General features: G+C 39.5%; 1 protein-coding gene across 2 annotated transcripts in view; it reads right to left on the bottom strand.

Annotated features, from left to right (window-relative positions):
* Positions 1-22,145, bottom strand: part of epb41l3 (erythrocyte membrane protein band 4.1 like 3) — a 161,987-nt gene that overhangs the window by 47,656 nt on the left and 92,186 nt on the right. For both annotated transcript variants that reach the window (XM_033020056.1, XM_033020057.1), the window contains 5 exons: positions 20,946-21,021; positions 14,929-15,147; positions 12,431-12,518; positions 6,816-6,968; positions 2,127-2,224 (listed from right to left, as the gene is read on the bottom strand). In XM_033020056.1, the coding sequence (XP_032875947.1) occupies positions 2,127-2,224; positions 6,816-6,968; positions 12,431-12,518; positions 14,929-15,147; positions 20,946-21,021 (634 nt within the window). The remainder of the gene's footprint in view (positions 1-2,126; positions 2,225-6,815; positions 6,969-12,430; positions 12,519-14,928; positions 15,148-20,945; positions 21,022-22,145) is intronic.

Genomic DNA, 22,145 nt, shown 5'->3' with positions numbered 1-22,145 from the left:
AAGAGAGTTTGGAAGACCTCCTACGACCTCGTGTCGACCATGCTGCGAGCATGAGTCGAGGGCAAACTCGCCAGAACTCGCGGATTAGGTCACCCAAGTGGGACAGCCCCTTTATAGTTTTTAGGTATTGCCACAGTTTCAGATTAGATAATTTTCCATTCATTATAGTGTCTGTTGTGCAGTATTATACATGCATAGTGAGAATAATTAATGTTTTGCGCATGCAGTAGAATTTCTGTTTCAGACTTATGTAACATCTGACCTATGCAAGGATCAGTGGTACGCAAGTTCGGGAGCGCCTGTATTTGTCTTCATTAATTTATCAACTTGGATATAAATACAACAATGTGTAGGAAGGAACTGCAGATGCTGGTTTAAACCGAAGATAGACACAAAAAGCTGGAGTAACTCAGCGGGATGGGCCCGCATATCTGGAGAGCACATCTGGATCTTCAGTAACACCAAATTTATATTCTTTACTAGAAATCATTGATCTTTTGTGGAATTTGTCTAACCAAATTTCCCTTGTAACCGATTGAGATAAAGGTAAGAGAAAGAGTATGTGGCAGCATCTCTAGGAAGGGGTGTAAAATAAGTGATTGACCTGTCTGAGAGCAGTAGAAGCTGATCTTTAGGAAAGAACTGCAGATGCTGGTTTAAATCGAAGGTAGACACAAACTGCTGGAGTTATTCAGCGGGACAGGCAGCATCTCTGGAGAGAAGGAATGCGTGACATTTCGGGTCGAGACCCTTCTTCAGACTAACATTGATAAACTTTGTTTTGCGTGCTATCCAGACGAATCTTACCATATATGAGCGCACCAGGTAGTACAAAGGAGAAAATAAACAAGGTGCAGAATATAGTTTAGAAGGAAACTGCAAATGCTGGTATATACCGAAGATAGACACAAAGTGCTGGAATAACTTGGTGGGTCACCCATTCCTTCTCTCCAGAGATGCTGCCTGTCCCGCTGAGTTATGCCAGCATTTTGTGCCTACCTTCAAAGCTGATCTTTAGTCTGGACATCCAGGCTTTCAAACTCCTGTATCTTCTCCCAGAGGATAAAAAGGGAATTCCAGGGTGGCAGGCATCCTTGTCTATATCTCCAGCCAACCTAATGCCATGCACTGTGAAGATGTACTGGATAGAAGGAAGTGACAAGGTTGTGATGGACTGGGCTGTGTTCACCACTCCCTGCAGGTTCAGGCAGTCAAGACCAAGTTGTTTCCTTACCAAGCTAAGTCATAGAGTCATACAGCAAGGAAACAGGCCCTTCAGCCCAGCTTGTGCATGCCAACCAAATGCCCCATCTATGCTAGTCCCACTTGCCCACATTTGGCCAATATCCCTCTGTCCCTTGAGTTACTCCAGCTCTTTGTGTCCCTCCATACCTTTCCTAACAATCCCATCAGAATATTTTCCCATCAAAATGAGATGCATCCCATCTGATATTTCAACAATGCATCCGCAGAAGTTTAGGAAAATCTTTGTGCACATGCTGAACCTTCTCAGATAGCTAAGGAAGTAAATATTCTGATGCGCTTTCTTGATCTCCGGATCAGTGTGTAAGGGTTAGGTTAGGTTACTGATGAATGGATGTTTGGGAACTTGAAGCTTTCTATCATATCTCCAGCAGTTCCATTGATAATTTGTGTCGGCCCCCTGAGGTCAACAACCAATATGATAATCCATTGCTGCACACTTTGACACACAGATCCACTACTGCAATTATGGCAGGATTGGATGATGAAACATTGATTCTAATTAATCATCTTGGGTTATATTTAATGTACACCAAATTTCAAGTTAAATATCTGAAAGTTTATATCAGTCATGATTTACAACAATATTTCATGCCTTACACCAATAAATTCAATTAATTTTGGAGGTGTAAAGCAAATTAAGTTAGTGCAACAAAGGGAAATTTGTGATAATTCAAGTCTTCAATAACTTTATTCACAACATTATAAAGAACATTGTGCTTGGTGATAAGTGCATTTAGATATTATGTCAGATCCAACTCGTATTCTATTGCTGTTTCATAGAATTCGAATAACTTAAAACAACTTGGCTGAAGTCATTTTCACATGTCATTTTTCATGTCAAAAAAACAACTTATACCCACCGAAAGAATGTGTGATGCTCAATACACACTTTCCACAACCTTTTTGCTGCTTTATGGTTTGGAAGTTTAAATCCAATGGTACTTTCAAACTGTTCATGCTAGGAGGGAAAAACAGAGACACAAATGTTGAGAAGTTGATAAAAATATTATAGCATAACTAGGATATTGTAGGTACACAAAAATGCTGGAGAAACTCAGCGGGTGCAGCAGCATCTATAGAGCGAAGGAAATAGGCAACGTTTCGGGCCGAAACCCTAGTCTCCCCTAAATCAATAACTTCCTTCTATGCATTTTCTCTAATTATATTGATTATTATAACATCATTATAACATCCTCAACATTTGCCCTTAGATTATTTTAATGTTTCCGTACCTATCTATCTCACAAATTAATGAGAAACATATCTACTTTAAGATTTGTAAAATATCTTTGAACTGTCACCTGAGCCTGCAGATGTATCTAGACAATTGTAAGCATTGGGTCGGAAATCCTCATGGTGTAATGGTGAAATAATGCCCTCCACTGGCTGCAGTTTATAAGATAAAGTACATCTCACCCACCTCTTCCTGTTGCAGGAAAGAAAGGGGAAATATACTTTTCACCATATTCCTTATATCTGAGGTTTAGTTATGCCATTCATTATGTGCCCAGAAATTTAGGTCATTCCCTTCGTCCCCTATCTTCCACAATTCCTATGCACTTAGTGGGTCATCTAATTGAACAATGCTACAATAAGTCCCAAAAGAGGCACAAAAATGTAGGAACCCTGCTTAAAGAGTGGATTTCTGCGACAATTTCTGCCTTCAAGATATTGGCACATCTGTACCTTAACAGTGTTCTCTGAAGTCCCAGGAAGATGCGTGATTCATTATATGTTTGTTTTTTTAAATATAGTTCATGAGTGCTAATGATATTTAACTTCTTGTTGACCACCCATGAGTAATGATTATGGCAGCAAAAACTACTTGTCCTTTTAACTGTACAGGATAGAAAAGAGCAGTACTATTTTAGGAAGGCATTTGTTAAGGACAGATAAGGGACTTAGCAGCACATTGGTGGTGACATGCAACTACTTCAAGTATTTCTAGTGTGTGCTTGCAACATCAAGGTGCTCTGTCATGCAAACTTAATGTTCTAAATATAGAAACCACTTCATAAAAGGCTTGATGCAAAAATAAAATTAACTGTTTAGGACATGCATGGGCGGGAATCCCGGGGAGACAGGGGACACATGCCCCCTCTATGTTTTAAGAGGTGGGGGACAATCCTCCCCATGTTTTGTATTCCGGATTTTGAAATTCGGTGAAGAAAAATCTCTTAAAAATCTCCGCTTTCCGCGAGACAGTGGGGGTGGGACTGATGATCGAGGGCGCCGATTGGACGAGAGAGACGTAGGTGAGCTGGCAGTGCGGGGGGGGGGGGTGGGACATGATGATTCAGGCGCGATGTTTGGAGGAGGGAGGTGTCGGTCAGAGGCGGAAGTAGGGGGGTGGGACTGAGGATAGAGCGCGGTGATCGGAGGAGGGAGCAGGTGGAGCAAAGATCATAGAGCGGATCTTGAATCGGCCCTTTCTCGGGGCCTGTCATCGCCTGGCGTGGCTTAAAATCGGCCGCGGGATCTTCCACCGTCCCGTTGTCAAATTGCTGCATCGAGGCGATCGAGGCTCCCGATGTTGAAGCCCCGCCGGGCGATGAAAGGCCCCGCGAACGGGCCAATTGAAGCCCCACGATTCGGGGTGGACGAAGCTGCTGTTGCTGGAGTTCGGAGTCGGTCACTAACCAGGTCAGCTCCCGATGTTACCATCCACAGGGCCCACGGCCGAAGCCTCGCATGTGTGTGCGCGTGTGTGCGGCCGCCAAGAAAGTGTGTCCCCCCCATGTTTTGACAGCGATTCCCGCCCCTGCAGGTACATGAATAAGAACGGTTTAGAGGGATCTGGGCCAAACATGGAAAGATGGGACTAGTGTCGACGGGGCATCGAGGTTGACATGGGCAGGTTGGGCAAAAGGGCCTATTTCTGTGCTGCATGAATCTATGACTGCGAGTTAGGTGGAAGTTCATTGGGTACATTTTGTGAAAATAAAATCGCTTTTAAGGATGCACTACAAGGAATACGGCAAAAAGTAGTTTAGTGGCATTTCAAAATATAAAAAGGGTAGCTGGAATTGCATTGCATGATCAACTCTCGTCTGTATTTTATTTAATAGAAAACAAAAAGCCCAGATATCAGGTGAGCTAGCATTGCACAACTGTCAATTTTGAGTTACCGCCCAGTTAAATTTCCTTCTAATCATGGTCTTCAGCTGAAATTTTGTTGGATTTGGAACCAAATTCTTGATTGATGGCCACTCTTTCACCTCCAAACAAGTAGCAAAGATGCAATTTGTCAACTTGCACTCTTCAGTTTTTGTCTCTTAATTACATGCCGTTTGCTTATAAAATGATAATGGGTGAAGAATAGGCAAAAAGTTTGGAAACATAGTCTTCAGTGAAAACCTATTATATATATGGTCTCCATTCTTTATAAATAAGATTATTACTGGCACCAAATTTCGAAATATTTGCGTTTGTATGAATTTGACACTGTTACAAATTCCTCGAATATAAAACTAACATTTTATGATAGCATTATACTTAGAATTGGCCTATACGGTAAAGATTGATGAATTGCTAATCAAAATATAAAATAAAATAGAACAGGCCACAATGTTATCATTGCACCAGGAAGTAGTCTACCATTCATCCTACCGAACTGCAAAAAAATAATTTGCAGCCGGTTTTAAAATGCAAAATGTGAGGCTGGCAGTCAGCCACTCAAAATACAAACAAAAATAATTGGCACTGATCCAAAGTGATTGGCACTGAACTATGGAATGAAAAAAGCTAAGAACTATTCTGTAATGATCTGTTGTGAATGTATTTTGTCTATTAAATTGTGTTGTCTGTTCACCAATATTGGAAAGGGCCTTGATAAACAGGCTGTCAAAATAATTCTTGTTCAAATGTTCTTATTAAGCAGGATTGGTGGAAAGCATCAAAATAGCATGTTGTGGTCTGCATGCCTTGAATTTTGTAATGACAAATTTATTCATTTAAATGGACACCAGAATATCTGTGAGTATTTTTTTCCTGCAGCAATATATAGAGCAGGTTCAAAATTGGCTTCACATTGCCCCAGAATTTGCTATTTTGGTGTACTGTTCTTTCTCATTGCTGACCCACTAAACATTTTCAACATCTTGTGGCTTGCTCAGTGAACGGTTACTCGAAGAAACTTGCCCTATCCTCAGTGGCAGGATCTTCATGTGATCTAAATAGCCGTACATAGTCGAGTGGTACGAGAAGCAGTCCTAAGCCATATAACTAGTAAATGATACTGAGCATTTTTCAAACTGTTAAATTATTACGGAAATAAAACCAAACGACATAAAATTCCAAACAGTTCAAAATATTTAAAAAAAATCCTAGCCATTTAAAAGATTAAAAATAGAAAATCCTAGTCCCCTGCCAGCCATTTTCTCCTATTGAAAAATAAAACTTCTGTTCCAGTTGCAAGCCCACATAAGTTGTTCAAGTGATGAGGAGCTCAACAGAGTGCAATTAAAGGCAGGCCAGGGAATAGCTGTCTGCAGTTTCATGACTTGTGGGGTAACGTAAATCCCAACTATTCTGGCATTAGGTGGGCAGAAGCCTTCAGCTGCACACAGAACTGCCAGCAGTCTCCCTCTGGATCTAGGCCGCCTAATCCGGAATGTCTCACAATCAAACTAAGAACTGAGCCCTTCTGCTTCTTGCTTTGGCTATTTGTCACATATCTCAAAATATGAAGTTTAAAACCATGAATATCTCACTCTAGAAATAATTGAAATGGATCCCTTCAAAGCTACGAAGAAAATATATTCACAAGATATTTTAGGCAATCCAGATTGTGACAGCTATAAAATCAACCTCTTGCAGCAAAGGGTAGTTAATTAACAATATTAACTTATTTAATTCTGTATTTTGAGTAATTAATGTTCAATACATCCTTCACACAAGTGGAAGAGCACTGCATTAAGTAACATATCAATTAAAACTACAATTCTAAACAAGTCACACGAACAGAGACAATGCTATTGTAACTAATTAATATCCATACGAGTAAAGATTCCTTATTATAACATTGGAGGGAATTATGGTGGGATATTTGTTTAGTGGCCTACAGAACTCAATGGGCATCTTCTATGCTGTACATTTCAGAGACTGGGACACAGCTAGCACAGCTGCTGCTTCATAGCTCATGGCCTGGTTCAAATCAGATCTCCAATGTTATCTGTGGAGTTTACATTCTCTCCCTGTAATCACATTATTTTCTCCCTAGTTCTAGTCTCCTGCCACATCCCAAAGATATGTGGGTTAGTAATGTAATTGGCTACTGTAAACTGCCCTTAGTGTATAGGCAAGTGGAAACTATTTGGAATATAGAGAGATGAGCTAAAGCGAAAACTAGTGAGGAATGGGATTGCTCTGTGCTGTGCACGTCAGTGGAGTCAAATCGCCTCCTTCTGTCATAAAGAAAATATAATGCCCCTTTTCAGTGAATCTAGACAGCATTTCATTTAATTAACTAAATCTTGTTTGTATTTTATTTTTGTTGCAAGTATTACTGTAGTGACCAAAATAGATCCAAACCTCATATTTGAACTTACTTCACTGGGCCGGATTTTGATATAAAAGTTGTTCCTTTTGTACGAGATCTTGAGAACCTTGGGCCAGGCAAATCTGTTTATTCTCAAGCGGTCTCGGTAGATCAGTAACCCACTGGCACACACACCAAGCATAATATCAACGCCTTCTGAATCCTTGAAAAGCAGAATAATAAAACACTGACAATACTTCTTGAACCCAATGTAATTTTAGTTATCACTGAACATAAAATTTCATGCAAATATTATGGTACCGTTGAGTACATTTTGTCCACATTCACAAAACAGTAATGGTCTGAAATTGTATGCAGGTCCATCAGGAATCTCAGTGTTGAAAAGCTTACAGGACATTAAAACGAAGTGCAATAGTTCTGTCAGGGTTCAGTCGAAACTAGTTTCTAACTCAAGACCTGGGAATTGGTTGTACCCAGAAACCAGTCCACCATTTTCTACATCAATGGACAATAGGTGCAGGAGTAAGCCATTTGGCCCTTTGAGCCAGCACAGCCATTCACTGTGATCATGGCTGATCATCCACAATCAGTGCCCCGTTCCTGCCTTATCCCCATATCCCTTGATTCCGCTATCTTTAAGAGCTCTATCTAATTTTCTCTCTTGAAAGCATCCAGAGAACCGGCCTCCACCACCCTCGGAGGCAGAGAACTCCACAGACTCACAACTCTCTGTGTGAAAAAGTATTTCCTCATCTCTGTTCTAAATGGCTTACCCCCTACATCAATTGCAGCAGTCACTCCTAATGTCCAGGTAGCAGCTAATTGCCCGGTTCTTCGTGACAGATTCAATGGGCATTGTTTTGGATGCTGTAGGGTCCTGTAGTGATGCACTCAAGCCCATCAAAGCACTACAATTCAATTTTTCTAGCATCATAAATACTGCTGAATTGCTATGCTTACTCTGACTGAATAATGCAACTGTGGCAGAAAACCTGAAGCCTACATCCATATCGGCCACATTATCCAATATCCACCAATTTCATGTCAGATAGAAACATAGAAACATAGAAAATAGGTGCAGGAGTAGGCCATTCGGCCCTTCGAGCCTGCACCGCCATTCGATATGATCATGGCTGATCATCCAACTCAGTATCCCATCCCTGCCTGCTTTCCATACCACCTGATCCCTTTAGCCACAAGGTCCACATCTAACTCCCTCTTAAATATAGCCAATGAACTGGCCTCAACTACCTTCTGTGGCAGAGAATGCCACAGATTCACCACTCTCTGTGTAAAAAATGATTTTCTCATCAAGGTCCTAAAACAAAGAGAACAAAAAAATGCCATCAAATACTACCGCAAATGGGAATGCCTGGATCTAAAATGAAAAACAAACTAGTCTTTTTCGTTAGAAAAAACAAACTGCTGGAGTAACTTAGGTGGCATCTATGGAGATCAATGGGTAGATGATGTCTCGGGTCAGCTCTTTTCTTCAGACTGGTGAGGAGAGGGGAGTGAGGAGAATATCTGATTTGGCCGACTTTGAGGAGTTTTCACTGTGGAGCAGTACATTTGATTCACAAGAGACTGCTGATGCTGAAATCATATGCAAAAAAATAACCTCAGCAGGTCAGTCAGTATCTGTGAAAGGAAATAGATGGTTAAAATTTCAGTTGGGGACCCTTCTTCCGACTAATGGAGAAAAGGGATCTGATGGTCTGAGGATGGGTCCTGACTTGAAACATCATATTGTTGGGAAATAATGTTTTTTGCTCCAGGCTCATGGTCTATTCTACATTTATCAGCACCTGAATGAATACAGGTATGTTCATGTTCCCTGTGCTGTACTTCTTTTTCTGTTTCTTTCCAATTCTTCCCCCATTTTGGTTTGCCTCCTTTGCCACAAATCCACTAATTTGTTGACATTTCCTCTTTCCACAGCCTCTCCCACTTTCAAACCCATTTTCCTGGCTTTCACTGCACCTCCAATGATACACTCTATTTCATGCTTTCCTTTGTTTGTCCATCCTACTTCATTGTTCACCATTCTTGGGGATGAATGGGTTTCGATTTCACAAGTACTGGAGCTAAACCATTTGAGCTTAAATACCCTCACTTGCACAACAACTAGAGTCTCTTTAAAAGTCTGCATTCAAATCCGAGTCAATGTGTGCTCTCAATAGATGTGTGATTTGAGATGTCTTTCTTGGAGGAAGCTAGGTACAAATATACAACACATACATTCAGGGGTCTGTGCCAGCTACAATTACATTGCACAGTCAACCAGCTGTAACTGAAGTTCGGGAACCCACCCCATGGAAACGCTTCAAAAGTCAAAGCATGTTCCTGTTGTTGGAAGAAGTTGGCTCCACATCCTTGACATTCCACATTGGTTTTTTCCTGGCAGCCGCAGTGCTTAAAGGCTAAAGGGCGATTTTTCCGGCGACTGCCGGCATAATTGACTCACGTATCAGGTCACCGAAAAATTGATGCAGCGTGATGACGTACGACGCGCGGTGTTTTTTCAAGCATCGCAACATTTTTTTGTCACCACTGGATTTTGAAATGTTCAAAATCTTTTGGCGACACTGATATGTCGCCGACAAAAATCGCCAATTGGGACACAACTAGCGAGCAGTCCTGAACTACTATCTACCTCACTGAACACCCTCAGACTATCTTTGATCGGACTTTACTGGCTATATCTTGCACTAAACATTATTCCCTTAATCTTGTATCTGTACACTGTGAATGGCTTGAGTGTAATCTGGTCTTTCTGGTGACTGGTCAGCACACAACGTCAAGTTAAACAAAACTAAATTAAATTAAACAAATCTATCTCAAGTATATCATTGTTGAACTAATCTGAGCCCAGAAAACCAGTGTGGTGGTCAAAATATTGCTGTTGAACCCTCACCATTGCTCATTACGTGGGGTGGGAGATTGCAACCTTCACGTGGTTGCAACCTTCCTGTTTCGAAGAATGCAATCAACCTGGCTTGCACAATCAAATAAGATCAAATAGAACAAGTTGTCCTACAACTTTAGGCTGTGCACGCCATACACAAGAGGAAGAAGAAGCTCATTAAGTCCAGTTTCGATGACCAATATGCAGCTTGCCTGCTTTCCATCTTCCCCATCCATATACTGAAGTTCATCCAAACCAATGCACCACTGATTCCCTTTGCCTCCATTTCCCCATGCTTGCAGACTTAAAGTAACCCCAGTTTAGAACAGACACATTTAAAAGCCTTGCCTACTTTTCAAGTCCCTCCATCTTTCGGTTGCTGCTCCCTATCTTACCGCTTTATCTTCCTTAGTAGACAAAAAATGTTGGAGAAACTCAGCGGGTGAGGCAGAGTCTATGGAGAAAAGGAGTAGTCGAGACCCTTCTTCAGTCTGAGGAAGGGTCTCAACCCAAAATGTCGCATACTCCTTTTCTCCATAGATGCTGCATCACCCGTTGACTTTCTCCAGCATTTTTTGCTTACTTTCGATTTTTCCAGCATCTGGAGTTCCTTCTTAAATGCTTTCTCTTCCTTAAATGACTTATTAAAACCTACCTTTTGACCAAACTTTTAGATACTTCCCCTACTGTAGGCTGCCTGGTGTCAGTTTTTAACAAACAATACAAACAAAGAACTCTAGAAATTCTCAACAAGTCAGGCAGCACCTGCAAACGTGTCACATCAATGAAATCTGTTTCTTTAGATGCAACATCTTCATATTTTATTTATTTTTTCCAGTGTCCGTTATATTTTGCATCAGCTACATTTTTCATCTGCCTGATAACACATCTGTGAGGATCCAAGGGATGCTTCATAATATTCAATGCGTTTTATGAATGCAACTGGAACAAGACCCATGATATAAATGGTCATGATATATATCATCAGCACCAAGCTGGCATTTGGTCACCTATTGATGATTAACCTGTCAGTCTGTAAAATGTCTTTCAAGGGTGAATGATTCAAGTTGGAATCATTCATGGGCAATGCCAAATAACTCACTCCCTAACAGCAAACTTGGTCTCGTCTGGATGAGCAGCAAGCATCTTGCTTATGCACTGTACAAGGAAGGAACTCCGTTTAAGCTTTGTTGAAGTGCAATGGCATCTTGATATATATTCATGTTTCTGAAATATGGAATTTAGCCAAGACAAAGAGCAAGCAAATCAAAATATAAAATGGCAACTCTCAGCTGACAAAACCAAGTGCTGTACTTTCTGTAACCAGTGTCACCAATTCCACATTATTTGATGCTTATTCTGATTGAATATAAACAAAAACCCTTGCTGCACTGACAATAAAGTGCAGTCACGATTGTGCGATAGAAAACATGACAAACAACTTGGATTCATCAACATTGAGGCACAAGGAACTGTAGATGCTGGTTACCAAAAAAGACCAAAACAATGTGCTGTAATAACTCGGAAAGTCAGACAGCATCTCTGGTCTGGAGAACATAGATAGGTGACGTTTTGGGTTAGGATCCTTCTTCAGACGAGTTATTCCAACGCTGTATCTTTCTTTGGATTCATTAAACATCAACACTGTCAAACACATTTCATTGTACTGTTAACCCTATGTTAACCTACATATGACAAATAAAGCTGAACTGAATATGATAATGCCTGAATAATCTGTTTTGGTGACATTAATGATCAGCTAGGTCACATTGGTGACATCCCTACTCTTTTTTGAAATGACAGCATCTGATCTTTGCCATCTGTCCAAGACAATAGATCAAATCTCATTTTAACATCTCATCCAAGAGGCAGACACTTAAACAATAAAGCCATCCCTCTGACCTACAGATAATTGTTAAACTGGATTTCTGAACACCTTACTGGAGTGGCATTAGAACTGACAACCTTCTCACACAAACCACAGCTGACGCTAATGTTTGAGGTAGCCCTGTCTGCAAGATTGATTTGCGATTATGCGGCAAACTTAGGTAGAGACTAATCGGCTGCAAAATATATGCATTCTAAAACTTCGACATGAAATATCGATACAAAATATACCCACAAACCACCTATATTTAAACCAGTGTTCAAGAAGGAACTGCAGATGCTGGAGAATCGAAGGTAGACAAAATTGCTGGAGAAACTCAGCGGGTGCGGCAGCATCTATGGAGCGAAGAAAATATTTCCTTCGCTCCATAGATGCTGCCGCACCCGCTGAGTTTCTCCAGCAATTTTGCCTACCTTATATTTAAACCAGGTTGTGCTCTATATTCTTTACACATTTACTGAGAGATGGCAATGATGGGGAGTTTGGGCTAATCAGGTTGTAGACGTTTGTGCGATTTGTACATTTCTAATTAAATAGCAAACCATTGCTGATGCCATTTATACTGTATGTCAGTTCTTTTACGGTGTCTGATTGATACAAGCAATGTTCCTTTCCTTCCTTTCTCTAATCTGTCATTATATTTTAATAAATACCTAAACTGACAGGCAGAAAAGAGTTCCAATCAAGTGGAATGAAACAGCTGCATCTCTAGTTTATTCTTAGCAATGTGGTTCTTTGGCTCAGTGTCCGTTGACAAGTATTTCATTTTTAATCAAAGAAAACTTTCCAACAGTTAATCAGTTGTGTCGCTTCAAGCAGAGATTGAAACACTCTAAAATACTATCCCACAGTTTAGCTGTTGATGTACCTTGGCATGATGTAGATCCACTCCATACATAGATAGCTTTTTGACATTTTCCAAAAAATGCATCTCTGCTTCAGCAGGTGACATGCCCCTAAAATATACAAGCAAAAATTAGAATTTTATTTTGCTCACCTATCAACTGCAACATTTTGAATTTCATAAATCTATCTAAAAACAGGAAAAAACTGTTAAAATTGTGTGCACTTTCTCACAGCTATATATCTTCCTCTGAAATAATCAGTTTATACATCTGGAGAAGAATATAAATCGCACAAATGGGCTATATTTATGCTTAGAAAATAAATGTAAAAGCTTTGCCTACAAATAATTCCCGACTGAGAGACCAACCTACATTTTGAAGACTAGGCAAGTGAGCCACATGTTTCCTAACACAAAAAATACCTGGATTAGCTGACAGCAGATGCAACTCCCAAGTGAGATGAACTGAAGACTCTGGTTCATCACTGCAAAAGGGGAAACTGTAATATCCTCAGAGAAATGAAACGCAGGCCACAAATAGTCAAAGAATCAGTCTCATCTGAATTTTACAAGGTAGTCAATAAGCTGTCCTAGGGCAATGCTATTTATGGCCTTAATCACTGCACACTGTGCATTCATTTAGAGAAAGATTTCAGATCAGGACCGCAACGGCCGTGAGCCCCAGGCCGAGTTCGGCGATCGTTTGCCTGCTTCTGCTGCTGCTGAGAAGTAGTCTCAGAACAATGTACAAAATGAAAAAAAAAGATACACTGGATACTTTGTGCAAAGACAATGGGAACTGGAGAGATAATGGCTGAGAACTACAGGGGAAGGGAAGATTTTCAAATCTACAATAAGTGAACAGGAAATTGTAGAGAACTGATATTAGCTGTGAAGCATCGCGCAGACGTTCAATTGTAGAGGATCGGAAGGATGTGGGAAAAGACTTTGAATCGTCACAATGTTGATAAAATATGAAATGGTTTAATGAGATATAACAAGCAAAAGACTAAGCTGCAAAGATGCATTTTGATGGGATCAATGAATGCTTGGACTAAAAAGGTTAAAAAGGAGTACACTTAGGTGGAGGACATTTTTTTAAAAAAAATTAGTTTTTGGATACAAGCCTTATCAGGGATGCACATCCCCATTCGACAAAATTAAGAGGCCATATGTGTCAGTTCAGTGTAAATTATGCCGGTATGAGACTTTAATCATACACAAGCAAGGTATTATGTCTTTATACAAATCCAACAATTTCATTGTCACATTTTCTAGCAATGGCTAATTTAGAAACTTAATTCTAAATTTCAATTAACCATGACTGCATCGGAACTCATTTTCTCCGGGTCCAAGCCTCAAGATTATTAGTTTATAGCATAACAACTACATTACTGTTTCCTATAAAACTTTCCAGAAGCCAAGGTCTAGGTACTGAGAGTCAGAGAAACAAGTGACACAGGGGTTTAGGATAAATCTTCAGGAGGTTGCATAGATGAACACAACAATGGCATGGGGACAGAAGAGTGGTAATTTATTGATTGATTTATTGTTCGAGTAGGAATTTATTGATTTATTGGTGGAGATTGAAAGGATAGGGTCATGGTACCACTGAATATGGTTGTGCTAAACAAAATAACTAATTTGAGGTCCAACAGAACAATCAGTGCTGTGACCAATGGGTCGAGAAGGATTTAAAGAATTATAGAAAAGAATATCAGGGGATATAGAGATGGGAGAACACAATTGTGAGGAAACAAGGGTTAAAGATATGTTGACGGTAGACACAAAACATTGGAGTAACTCAGCGAGACAGGCAGCATCTCTGGAGAGAAGGAATGGGTAACGTTTCGAATCAAGACCCTTCTTCAGACTGATGTCAGGGGCATCAAATAAATATATGTGTTCAAAAGGGAACTGCAGATGCTGGAATATCGAAGGTACACAAAATTGCTGGGGAAACTCAGCGGGTGCAGCAGCATCTATGGAGCGAAGGAAATAGGCGATGTTTCGGGCCGAAACCCTTCTTCAGACTTCTTCAGACTTCTTCAAATAAATATATGTTATTGACTGCAGAGGATGAATGGGTCACAAGTTTGGGTTTTTATCATAGGAGGTGATGAATGCAGTTATGAAAAGACATGAGACAGTGCCCTAGGAAAGGAGCATATCAAGGGAGGCATTTGATAAAATCTGAAATTTACAAGTGTTGTAATTTGAAATTATGGGTATCACCATAATGTTTTATTCACAGGTCTCATACAGTAAACACAGCTTACGCACCTTATGCTGAGGAGAGCACCGATGATAACGAGAGTTAAAATGTCAAAGCAACAATTTATTGAGTTTTCTAGGGAATTGGGGTTTATTAGTAGCATGTGACTTGCCTTGCCCATTGGAGTTTACTAAATACATACAAGATTTGATGACTGAATTTTTGGATCCATTTGTAAGTAACTTGGTGAAAGCCACCTGGCAATTTTCAAGTATCAGATTAAATGCCTTCACATTGTTTGACGTACCTGTGGCTTTTGTGTAGTTCTATCACTTTTTCTTCCAGTTCCTTTGTTTCATTCGGAGCAAAGCGAAACTCACTGATGTACTCAGTGCCGTACTCATCTGGGTCATAGTCTCCAAGTTCCGCCTGGACTGTGTAGGAACCAAGCAAGACGTGTGTAGCAAAAGAACACGGCAATCGCCCAGAGATAATGTCATCCCTCAGTTGCAGACACAGGTAGTACCTACATGGGGGAAAAAGACAATGAAGCTTGAGATCTTTCAACATTTGTGTGATTTTGGGGTACAACTGAAATTCATAGTTACCTTCAGAGTTAGGAAATGACAATCTATATTCTTCATGAAATGATTGAAAGCAAATGCCTATATTGCATGGCCAAATTATCCAAGGGTATATATGCACAAAATCATATTATTATTGTCTAAACAAGTATATGACTGATTTAGATACCATACTGGTTATTCTGAACTACTGTAATGTAACACAGAAAATTACAGGTATTCCCTTCTTGCAAATTGAACATTTCTCACTACTGAAGACATTCTTTGCTTTCAGTGAAGTATTGCTGTGAACAATGAAATTAAGCGTGATGATCGTTAAAACATCAAACCATCCAACTCAAACACTATTCATTTTAAGACAGCATTTAGAGAAAAAAGTTTAAATCGGTTTATTAGAACAATTGTTAATATGCAAGGTGTATTTTTTTTAAATGTCAATTTTGCTAGGCCGCGTCAGATGGCTGTTAAGAGTTCAAGGAAATGCTAAAAGTAACATACCCAACCAGGTAAGGAAAACCCATTGTAAACAACAAACTGCAAGAGGAACTCAGCAGATCAGTGATGATAAATTGACAGTCGCGTTTCGGGTCGAGTCCGTTCTTCTGGATCCGTCCAAAATAAGGATTTCAACCTGTAATGTTGTCTGTCCAATTCCCTCCACAGATGCTGCTTGACCCTCTGAGTGCCTCCAGTTAATTTTTTTGCACCGGATTCCAGCATCTGCAGTCCTATCTCCAAGAAAACCTATTTCCTTACTCAGAGGATAGTTGTGGGCCAGATTGCATCAATTTAGTGGTTTATACAGTGGCTATAATTGATACTAGATTTTGATTCCAAATACAATAACTGCATTCACGTTTTCAAACTACATGATGAGAGTTGGATCTCTCAAACATTATTGCAGACATTTAAATTACATGTTTGGTAACTTCATTGCTATACTACTACAAATCTTATATTTCTCTCTCTACATTGAAGGATTACATTAGCAGTGAGCTGAATAACTACCACCATGTTCCTGTTAAAGAAGCAATTTTGGCATTGCCATTACAATATCCCGAAAATGGAGCAGCTCTTCACAGAACTTTCCCAACTCTTATAGGAAAAGTGAAGTTGGAAGATACCACATCAAGACTGAAAGGGGCTAAGGCGACTGTACATATTTTTAGTTTGCTTTCAAATGTTTTGATTTATTTACTATTTAATTTCAGTCTTAATTAATTCACTTTTAAATGTTTAACTAATTTAAACAGTTAATGGAGTTAAAACAGCTCTGAAGGTTTCTGGAGATGAGAAATATTAAAATCTGTGGCAACTTGCACAAGCATGACTCAATTTTACCAGTGAGATTGGTTAGTTTGTAACTTTAACATTCAGAAGTCCAATAAGTTTTGATCAAATCTTCAAAATGCCTCCAGGCCATTCAAAATGTAATAAAATTCTACGACGGCAAATGAGGAATGCAAACCAAGACAAAGAGAGACTGTAAATGCTGGAATCTGGAGTAAAAAACAAATTGCTAGAAGAACTCAGGAGGCTCACATGCGTCTTATCCAATATTGTCTAATGCATTTGGCACTTGTAACATGGCCTCCAAGGGTTCTTCTAAATTTAATTCCACATTTTTTAAGCTTATGATTGCTTTGTTAAGCACCTTGTTCTGTCCAGAATGGCCATCTTCAGCTCCGGTTGCATGCCATTTCAACTCCCTCCTCCTATTTTATACAACTATTTAATATGATACATAATGCAGTTTGAGCCGGTGATCTCTCATGTTGGATCTCACCTAATTTCAATTGTATTTCCAACAAACTGCCATCTAAAATAGGGGACATCTGAATGTTTCCAACAAATCCTGCCATTAATTTTCAAATCTTAATATAGCCCTAAATTTCTGCTGCTATTTCCAATTTCCCCAGCCATAACCTCAATGCAAATTGGTGTAATCTCTAAAAATTATCCAAGTAGCTAACTGTAGTATTTTAGATGGTTTTCCCAAGTACGATACCAATATTCCAGTGGTCAACTGTTGTGGAGATTCCAGGCTTATGCAATTCCCGCGTTCTCTACACAGCATATAAAATGGACACCCAGGGTGCACAGGGATTAAACAATTCACAAAGTGCCAGAGAATCTCAGGTCAGGCAGCATCAGTGGAGGGAAATGGACAGACGACCATCCGACCCTTATTCAGAAGACACTTCTCCAGCTGTTTGTTCAAGATTCCATCATCAGCCGTCACTTGTGTCTCAATTTGCACAAAGATGAAGTTGCATGTGTGAGTTCAACAGAAACCAGCAAATGACAAATTATTTCCACATTTACTAGCTGGTTTTGAGACACCTGTTCTGGGCTCCCCTATATTTTGCAGGTTTGAGTATTTACTCCATTTCAAACTTTCATTTATATAATGCAGCAAGTAGAGTTACTGCCACACATTTCCAGTGTGGAGGAGTGAATGGTGCGGATTCACCTCCACACCTGAATGGTGTGGAATGCGGGCCAAAGGAATGGCCAGAAGATGACACTTCCCAACACACTATCAAAGGGCTGGCTCAGTTGGCAGGCATGCAAATAGAAGGTGCCTGGCTCAACAATCATCAGTGTACTCTGCCAATTCATCCTTTTGTGGCCAGTAATAACCTTGGTTGTAACTCCAGATACTATTTGAGATGCTGCATGTGTCCATGTTTCACAATCCAAACCAAAAGCCACAAGCCCTTCAATGATTTGTAATGACTTTCGCTAGCTACCTTACAATTGCAGTTCCAATTTTATATTTTAATCAACTATGACCGGAGGAAGACATAAAGCCAATTGATAAAAGATACTTTCAACTATGCCCAAGTTCTAGAAGTTCAAATTGTACCGTTAACCAACTGAATATTGGCCAGAAATCAGGTATCAGAGCCTTTTATTAAAGGCAAAAATGCAAAATTAATTTATTTGTCCAATATTTCAACAACAAGCAGCCAGAAATTTGAAAAATCTTAAATATACCAGCTGAATGTCATTGCAAAGAACTCGTTTTTGTGATACAACCTATAATGTTTAAATTCCACTTCTCTGACTGGAACATACAGCACTTTGCTCTGAACCATAAATGACAATTGGATGAAAATGTAAGTTGCTGTTTGAAAGAAAGTAGTCCAAATAATAGCAACAGACACATTTGAGATATGCATCTCAAACATAATTGCCTTTTACAATAATACTGTCTTTTTACGCTGAATGCATTTTAACAATATTATACTATGTATCTATTTAATCTTAGTTTTACAAGGTGTTGACAAGCTCTCATCACCACTCTTCTATCAGCTTCTATAGCAGGAAGTAAAACATGAATCTAGAGCAATACCAACTAAATTTTAAGTGTTGTTCTAGTTTCTAGCTGGCTGCAGAATTTTCAATTTATCCTATGATGTCCGTTGCCGCAGATTTGGGCCTACAAGTGGAATTAAGATGCCCACCTTCAGGATCAATTGTTATTGAGTGGGAAAATAATAACGCTCAATTCCAACAACAGATGATCAGTTTGCTTTTCTCCAACATAATTTGACCATAAAGATATAATTATGGTTCAATGGTTCTATATTGTCACGTGTACCGAGGTACAGTGAAATTTGATTTGCCATACAGTCATACCAAAATAAAAAAGCAACCAGATACATAACTCCATAAAGATTAAACATAGAATTAAACAGCCATCACAGCGGCGTGTGAGAATCCCCAGGGCACACAGCATAAGCAGAGACCCACAGCCATCAGTTCAATGCCCGGGCTACATACACGCTCCTTCACTGTGATGTGACCAGAGTTGTACATAGAAACATAGAAAATAGGTGCAGGAATAGGCCATTCGGCCCTTCGAGCCTGCACCGCCATTCAATATGATCATGGCTGATCATCCAACTCAGTATCCTGTACCTGCCTTCTCTCCATACCCCCTGATCCCTTTAGCCACAAAGGCCACATCTAACTCCCTCTTAATACTGACCGCTGTAACTCTCTCTGCAGTCCAAATTATCATATTTAAGTAGCGAATTCTTCCCTTTTTTGGGAAATTTTAGCTGATGTATATCTGTGGTATTAATTTGTAGATAGAGGAAATTTTAAAAAGTACACTTCCTTAATGCGTTTGTAAGATAACATGAATTAAGTATTTCTAAAATATGCTTTGAATCAGGGTGTTGAGTGAAGCTTTCAAAGTACATGAAGTTTGAAGTGAAATAAAACTCTCGCATTAACTAATGTACATCCTCTGTGGTATGGAAACCATTCAGAAAGATGTTGGAGAATCACACAGAATGAAATACACTGCCGATTGTTGAGAAGGCAGGTTCAAAGCACTCAGCAGGAATCAAATCAAATCAACCTTTATTGTCATCTTGCAAAGCAACAATTGTACAGTGCAAAATGAGAAGACGGTTCCCAGGAAAAAGGCAGATGGCAATATTTAATATGCCCAACAGCCTAAAATTAAATGAAGTTATCCTTAATGTAGCTCTACCAGGATGGTAAGAGCATTGCAATCTGTATAATATATCATCGGGATATATTTTGGGTTGGAAGATTATTGGTTACATTGTGAGGTCTTTGCTTCAGGCAATCGGGGAATAAGAAAGATTCTGTAATCATCACATTCTATTTCAAGCTTTCATCCATCATCTTCTGACATAATTGTTTCTTTCAAAATGTCGTTGAAATTTATTTCTTCCAACATCGCCATCTTCTTCCTCTTTCAATTCTCCTTCCTCTCATCTCATGTTCATACCTCTGTGAGATATTATATACTGTGGAAAGCAACTGGTCTGGATGGAGTCCCCAGCTGCCTCAGAACTTGCTCTTACCAGCTAGCAGGACTATTCACGGACATCTTTAACCTCTCCGAAGCAGCTAGTTTAATGACTTCAGGAAGCGAGGTGTAAATATCACCAACAATTTATCCTGGACCGACCACATTGAAACTATAGCCAATAAAGCACACAAATGCCGTTACTTCCTGAGAAGACTAAGGAGATTCAGCATATCTCCAACAACTCTTACCACTTCAATATTCGCACCACAGAAAGCATCCTATTGAGATGTAACACAACTTGGTTTGCAGCAGCTCTGCCCAAATAATTATAGTGAGATGTGGATGTAGCCCGGTCCATCACACAAACCAGCCTACAGCCTCCAACCTCCCACCCCTGCCAACAATTGACACCTTGTACACGCCACGTTGCCCTCAGGAATAATTTTCAACTCAAATCATTCCGTCTTCTCCCCTCTCTGATCAGGCATAAGACACAAAAGCTTGAAAGCACATACCACGAGACTCAGGAGCAGCTCCTTCCCTAGGTTAGCCAACTGGACAGTCCTCCCATAAGTTGGCATGTAGTCCTGATTTTTCAAACAACCTCATTGTGAGTTTTAGTTTAGACTGCATTGCCTCTGTAACTGTAATACTGTAAAACTATATTCTGCACACTGATATTTTTATCTTTGCATTTCCTATTATTCTCGTGTATGGCTTGATTTTATTCCTGCTTAGCATGATTTTATTTTGTTTGATGATCACCACTGATTTTAACTAAACGTAACTGATGGGATGATAGGAATTTCATGGGCCTCAACACACTATGCATGCACGGCCTGAACTCTCCTCTCGGGATCTTTCCATAGAACGTCATTACAAAACAGCTCTTTCCAAAGTCAATTCAACTGGAGGCAAAGGAAACATTTTTTTCCCACTCACCTTGTGATGTCCTCAGAGAGCTGAGCGGGATCCGGAGGATAGAACTTCACATTGAATGCAAACTGCCACAAACCACCTAGATAGAGACAAATCATTACAAACAAACAAAAGGATTTAAGCTTTCCTTTGAAATAATTACTTTTAAGAAATGCTTTTTCACTAGTAATACGCCCAGCGCTTTTTTGACAACTTTACCTCGGATCAATTCTGAAATGAAAAGATACCCACGGCTTTGGTTCTTTATTAGAAATTGTCCTAAATGCCCTTCTCCCCAATTTTCATGATGGTTTCTTTCAAGAAATTACTATTGTATGAATCGTGGTGAATCATTTTATCAAAATGTGCATCTGATGTTTTTGTAAAACTGTTATCATGACAACAGGAGTACGTAATATGACAGAAGCAATACGCAATCGTTTCAGTTTTCAAAGTGTTAAGTTAAAAAAAAAGTTGATTTCATGTTTCCTTCCCCACTATGGAACTTTTCTTCTCATTTAGGAAGGAGAAAGTTCCATAGTGGGGAAGAAAACTTCCAGGCCTGAATTAACTAAGTATATGTTCAATTGTTACCCAAGTGAACAGCTGCTCAGTGAAAGGTACCATAAACGTGTCTGATTAGAATTCAAGCATTAGCTTGTTATGCAAAGGAGGATGATGATCTGCAATGACTTCATCTCACATCACGGTTGTCAGCCTGCAATAATTCTTTGATTTATTGTCAACCTTCACATTGATTGAAGAGTGATAAAATAAAAAGTTAAATTACGGCAATATGGCTCATGATTTCAATCCGCCCCCATTGCCAATTTAATAGTGAACAATAACTTTAAAAAAACTGATGTATATGGAAAAATGTAGTCCAACACTATATCTGCATGCTCCAGTAAACAGGACAAGTCAGAACGATGTGACCTACATCAGTTGCACCTAGAATATATGTCACGAAGCGGACTACAGCTTCAGATTGTTAAACATTTTAAAAAAAAATTAAATTACAAGAGGTCAGTGTAAAGATGCCACACATTTGGAACATCACCTTTTCAATTATTTTTCAAAATACTCATCATTTTGATTTTCATAACTTTACGGGTAGAAAGACACCTTTATCAAACAAGCACACTACACGTAATAATGTTTTCCCTATAATCATCTGAATCATTGGTTCTCTACCCCTACATAAGGTCTACCTTGCCCATCATT

This window comes from Amblyraja radiata, chromosome 4, assembly GCF_010909765.2.
Source record: "Amblyraja radiata isolate CabotCenter1 chromosome 4, sAmbRad1.1.pri, whole genome shotgun sequence".
In the NCBI taxonomy this organism is placed as follows: domain Eukaryota; kingdom Metazoa; phylum Chordata; class Chondrichthyes; order Rajiformes; family Rajidae; genus Amblyraja; species Amblyraja radiata.
The sequence above is the reverse complement of the archived record's forward strand: the minus strand, read 5'-3'. Positions and strand labels throughout refer to the sequence as shown.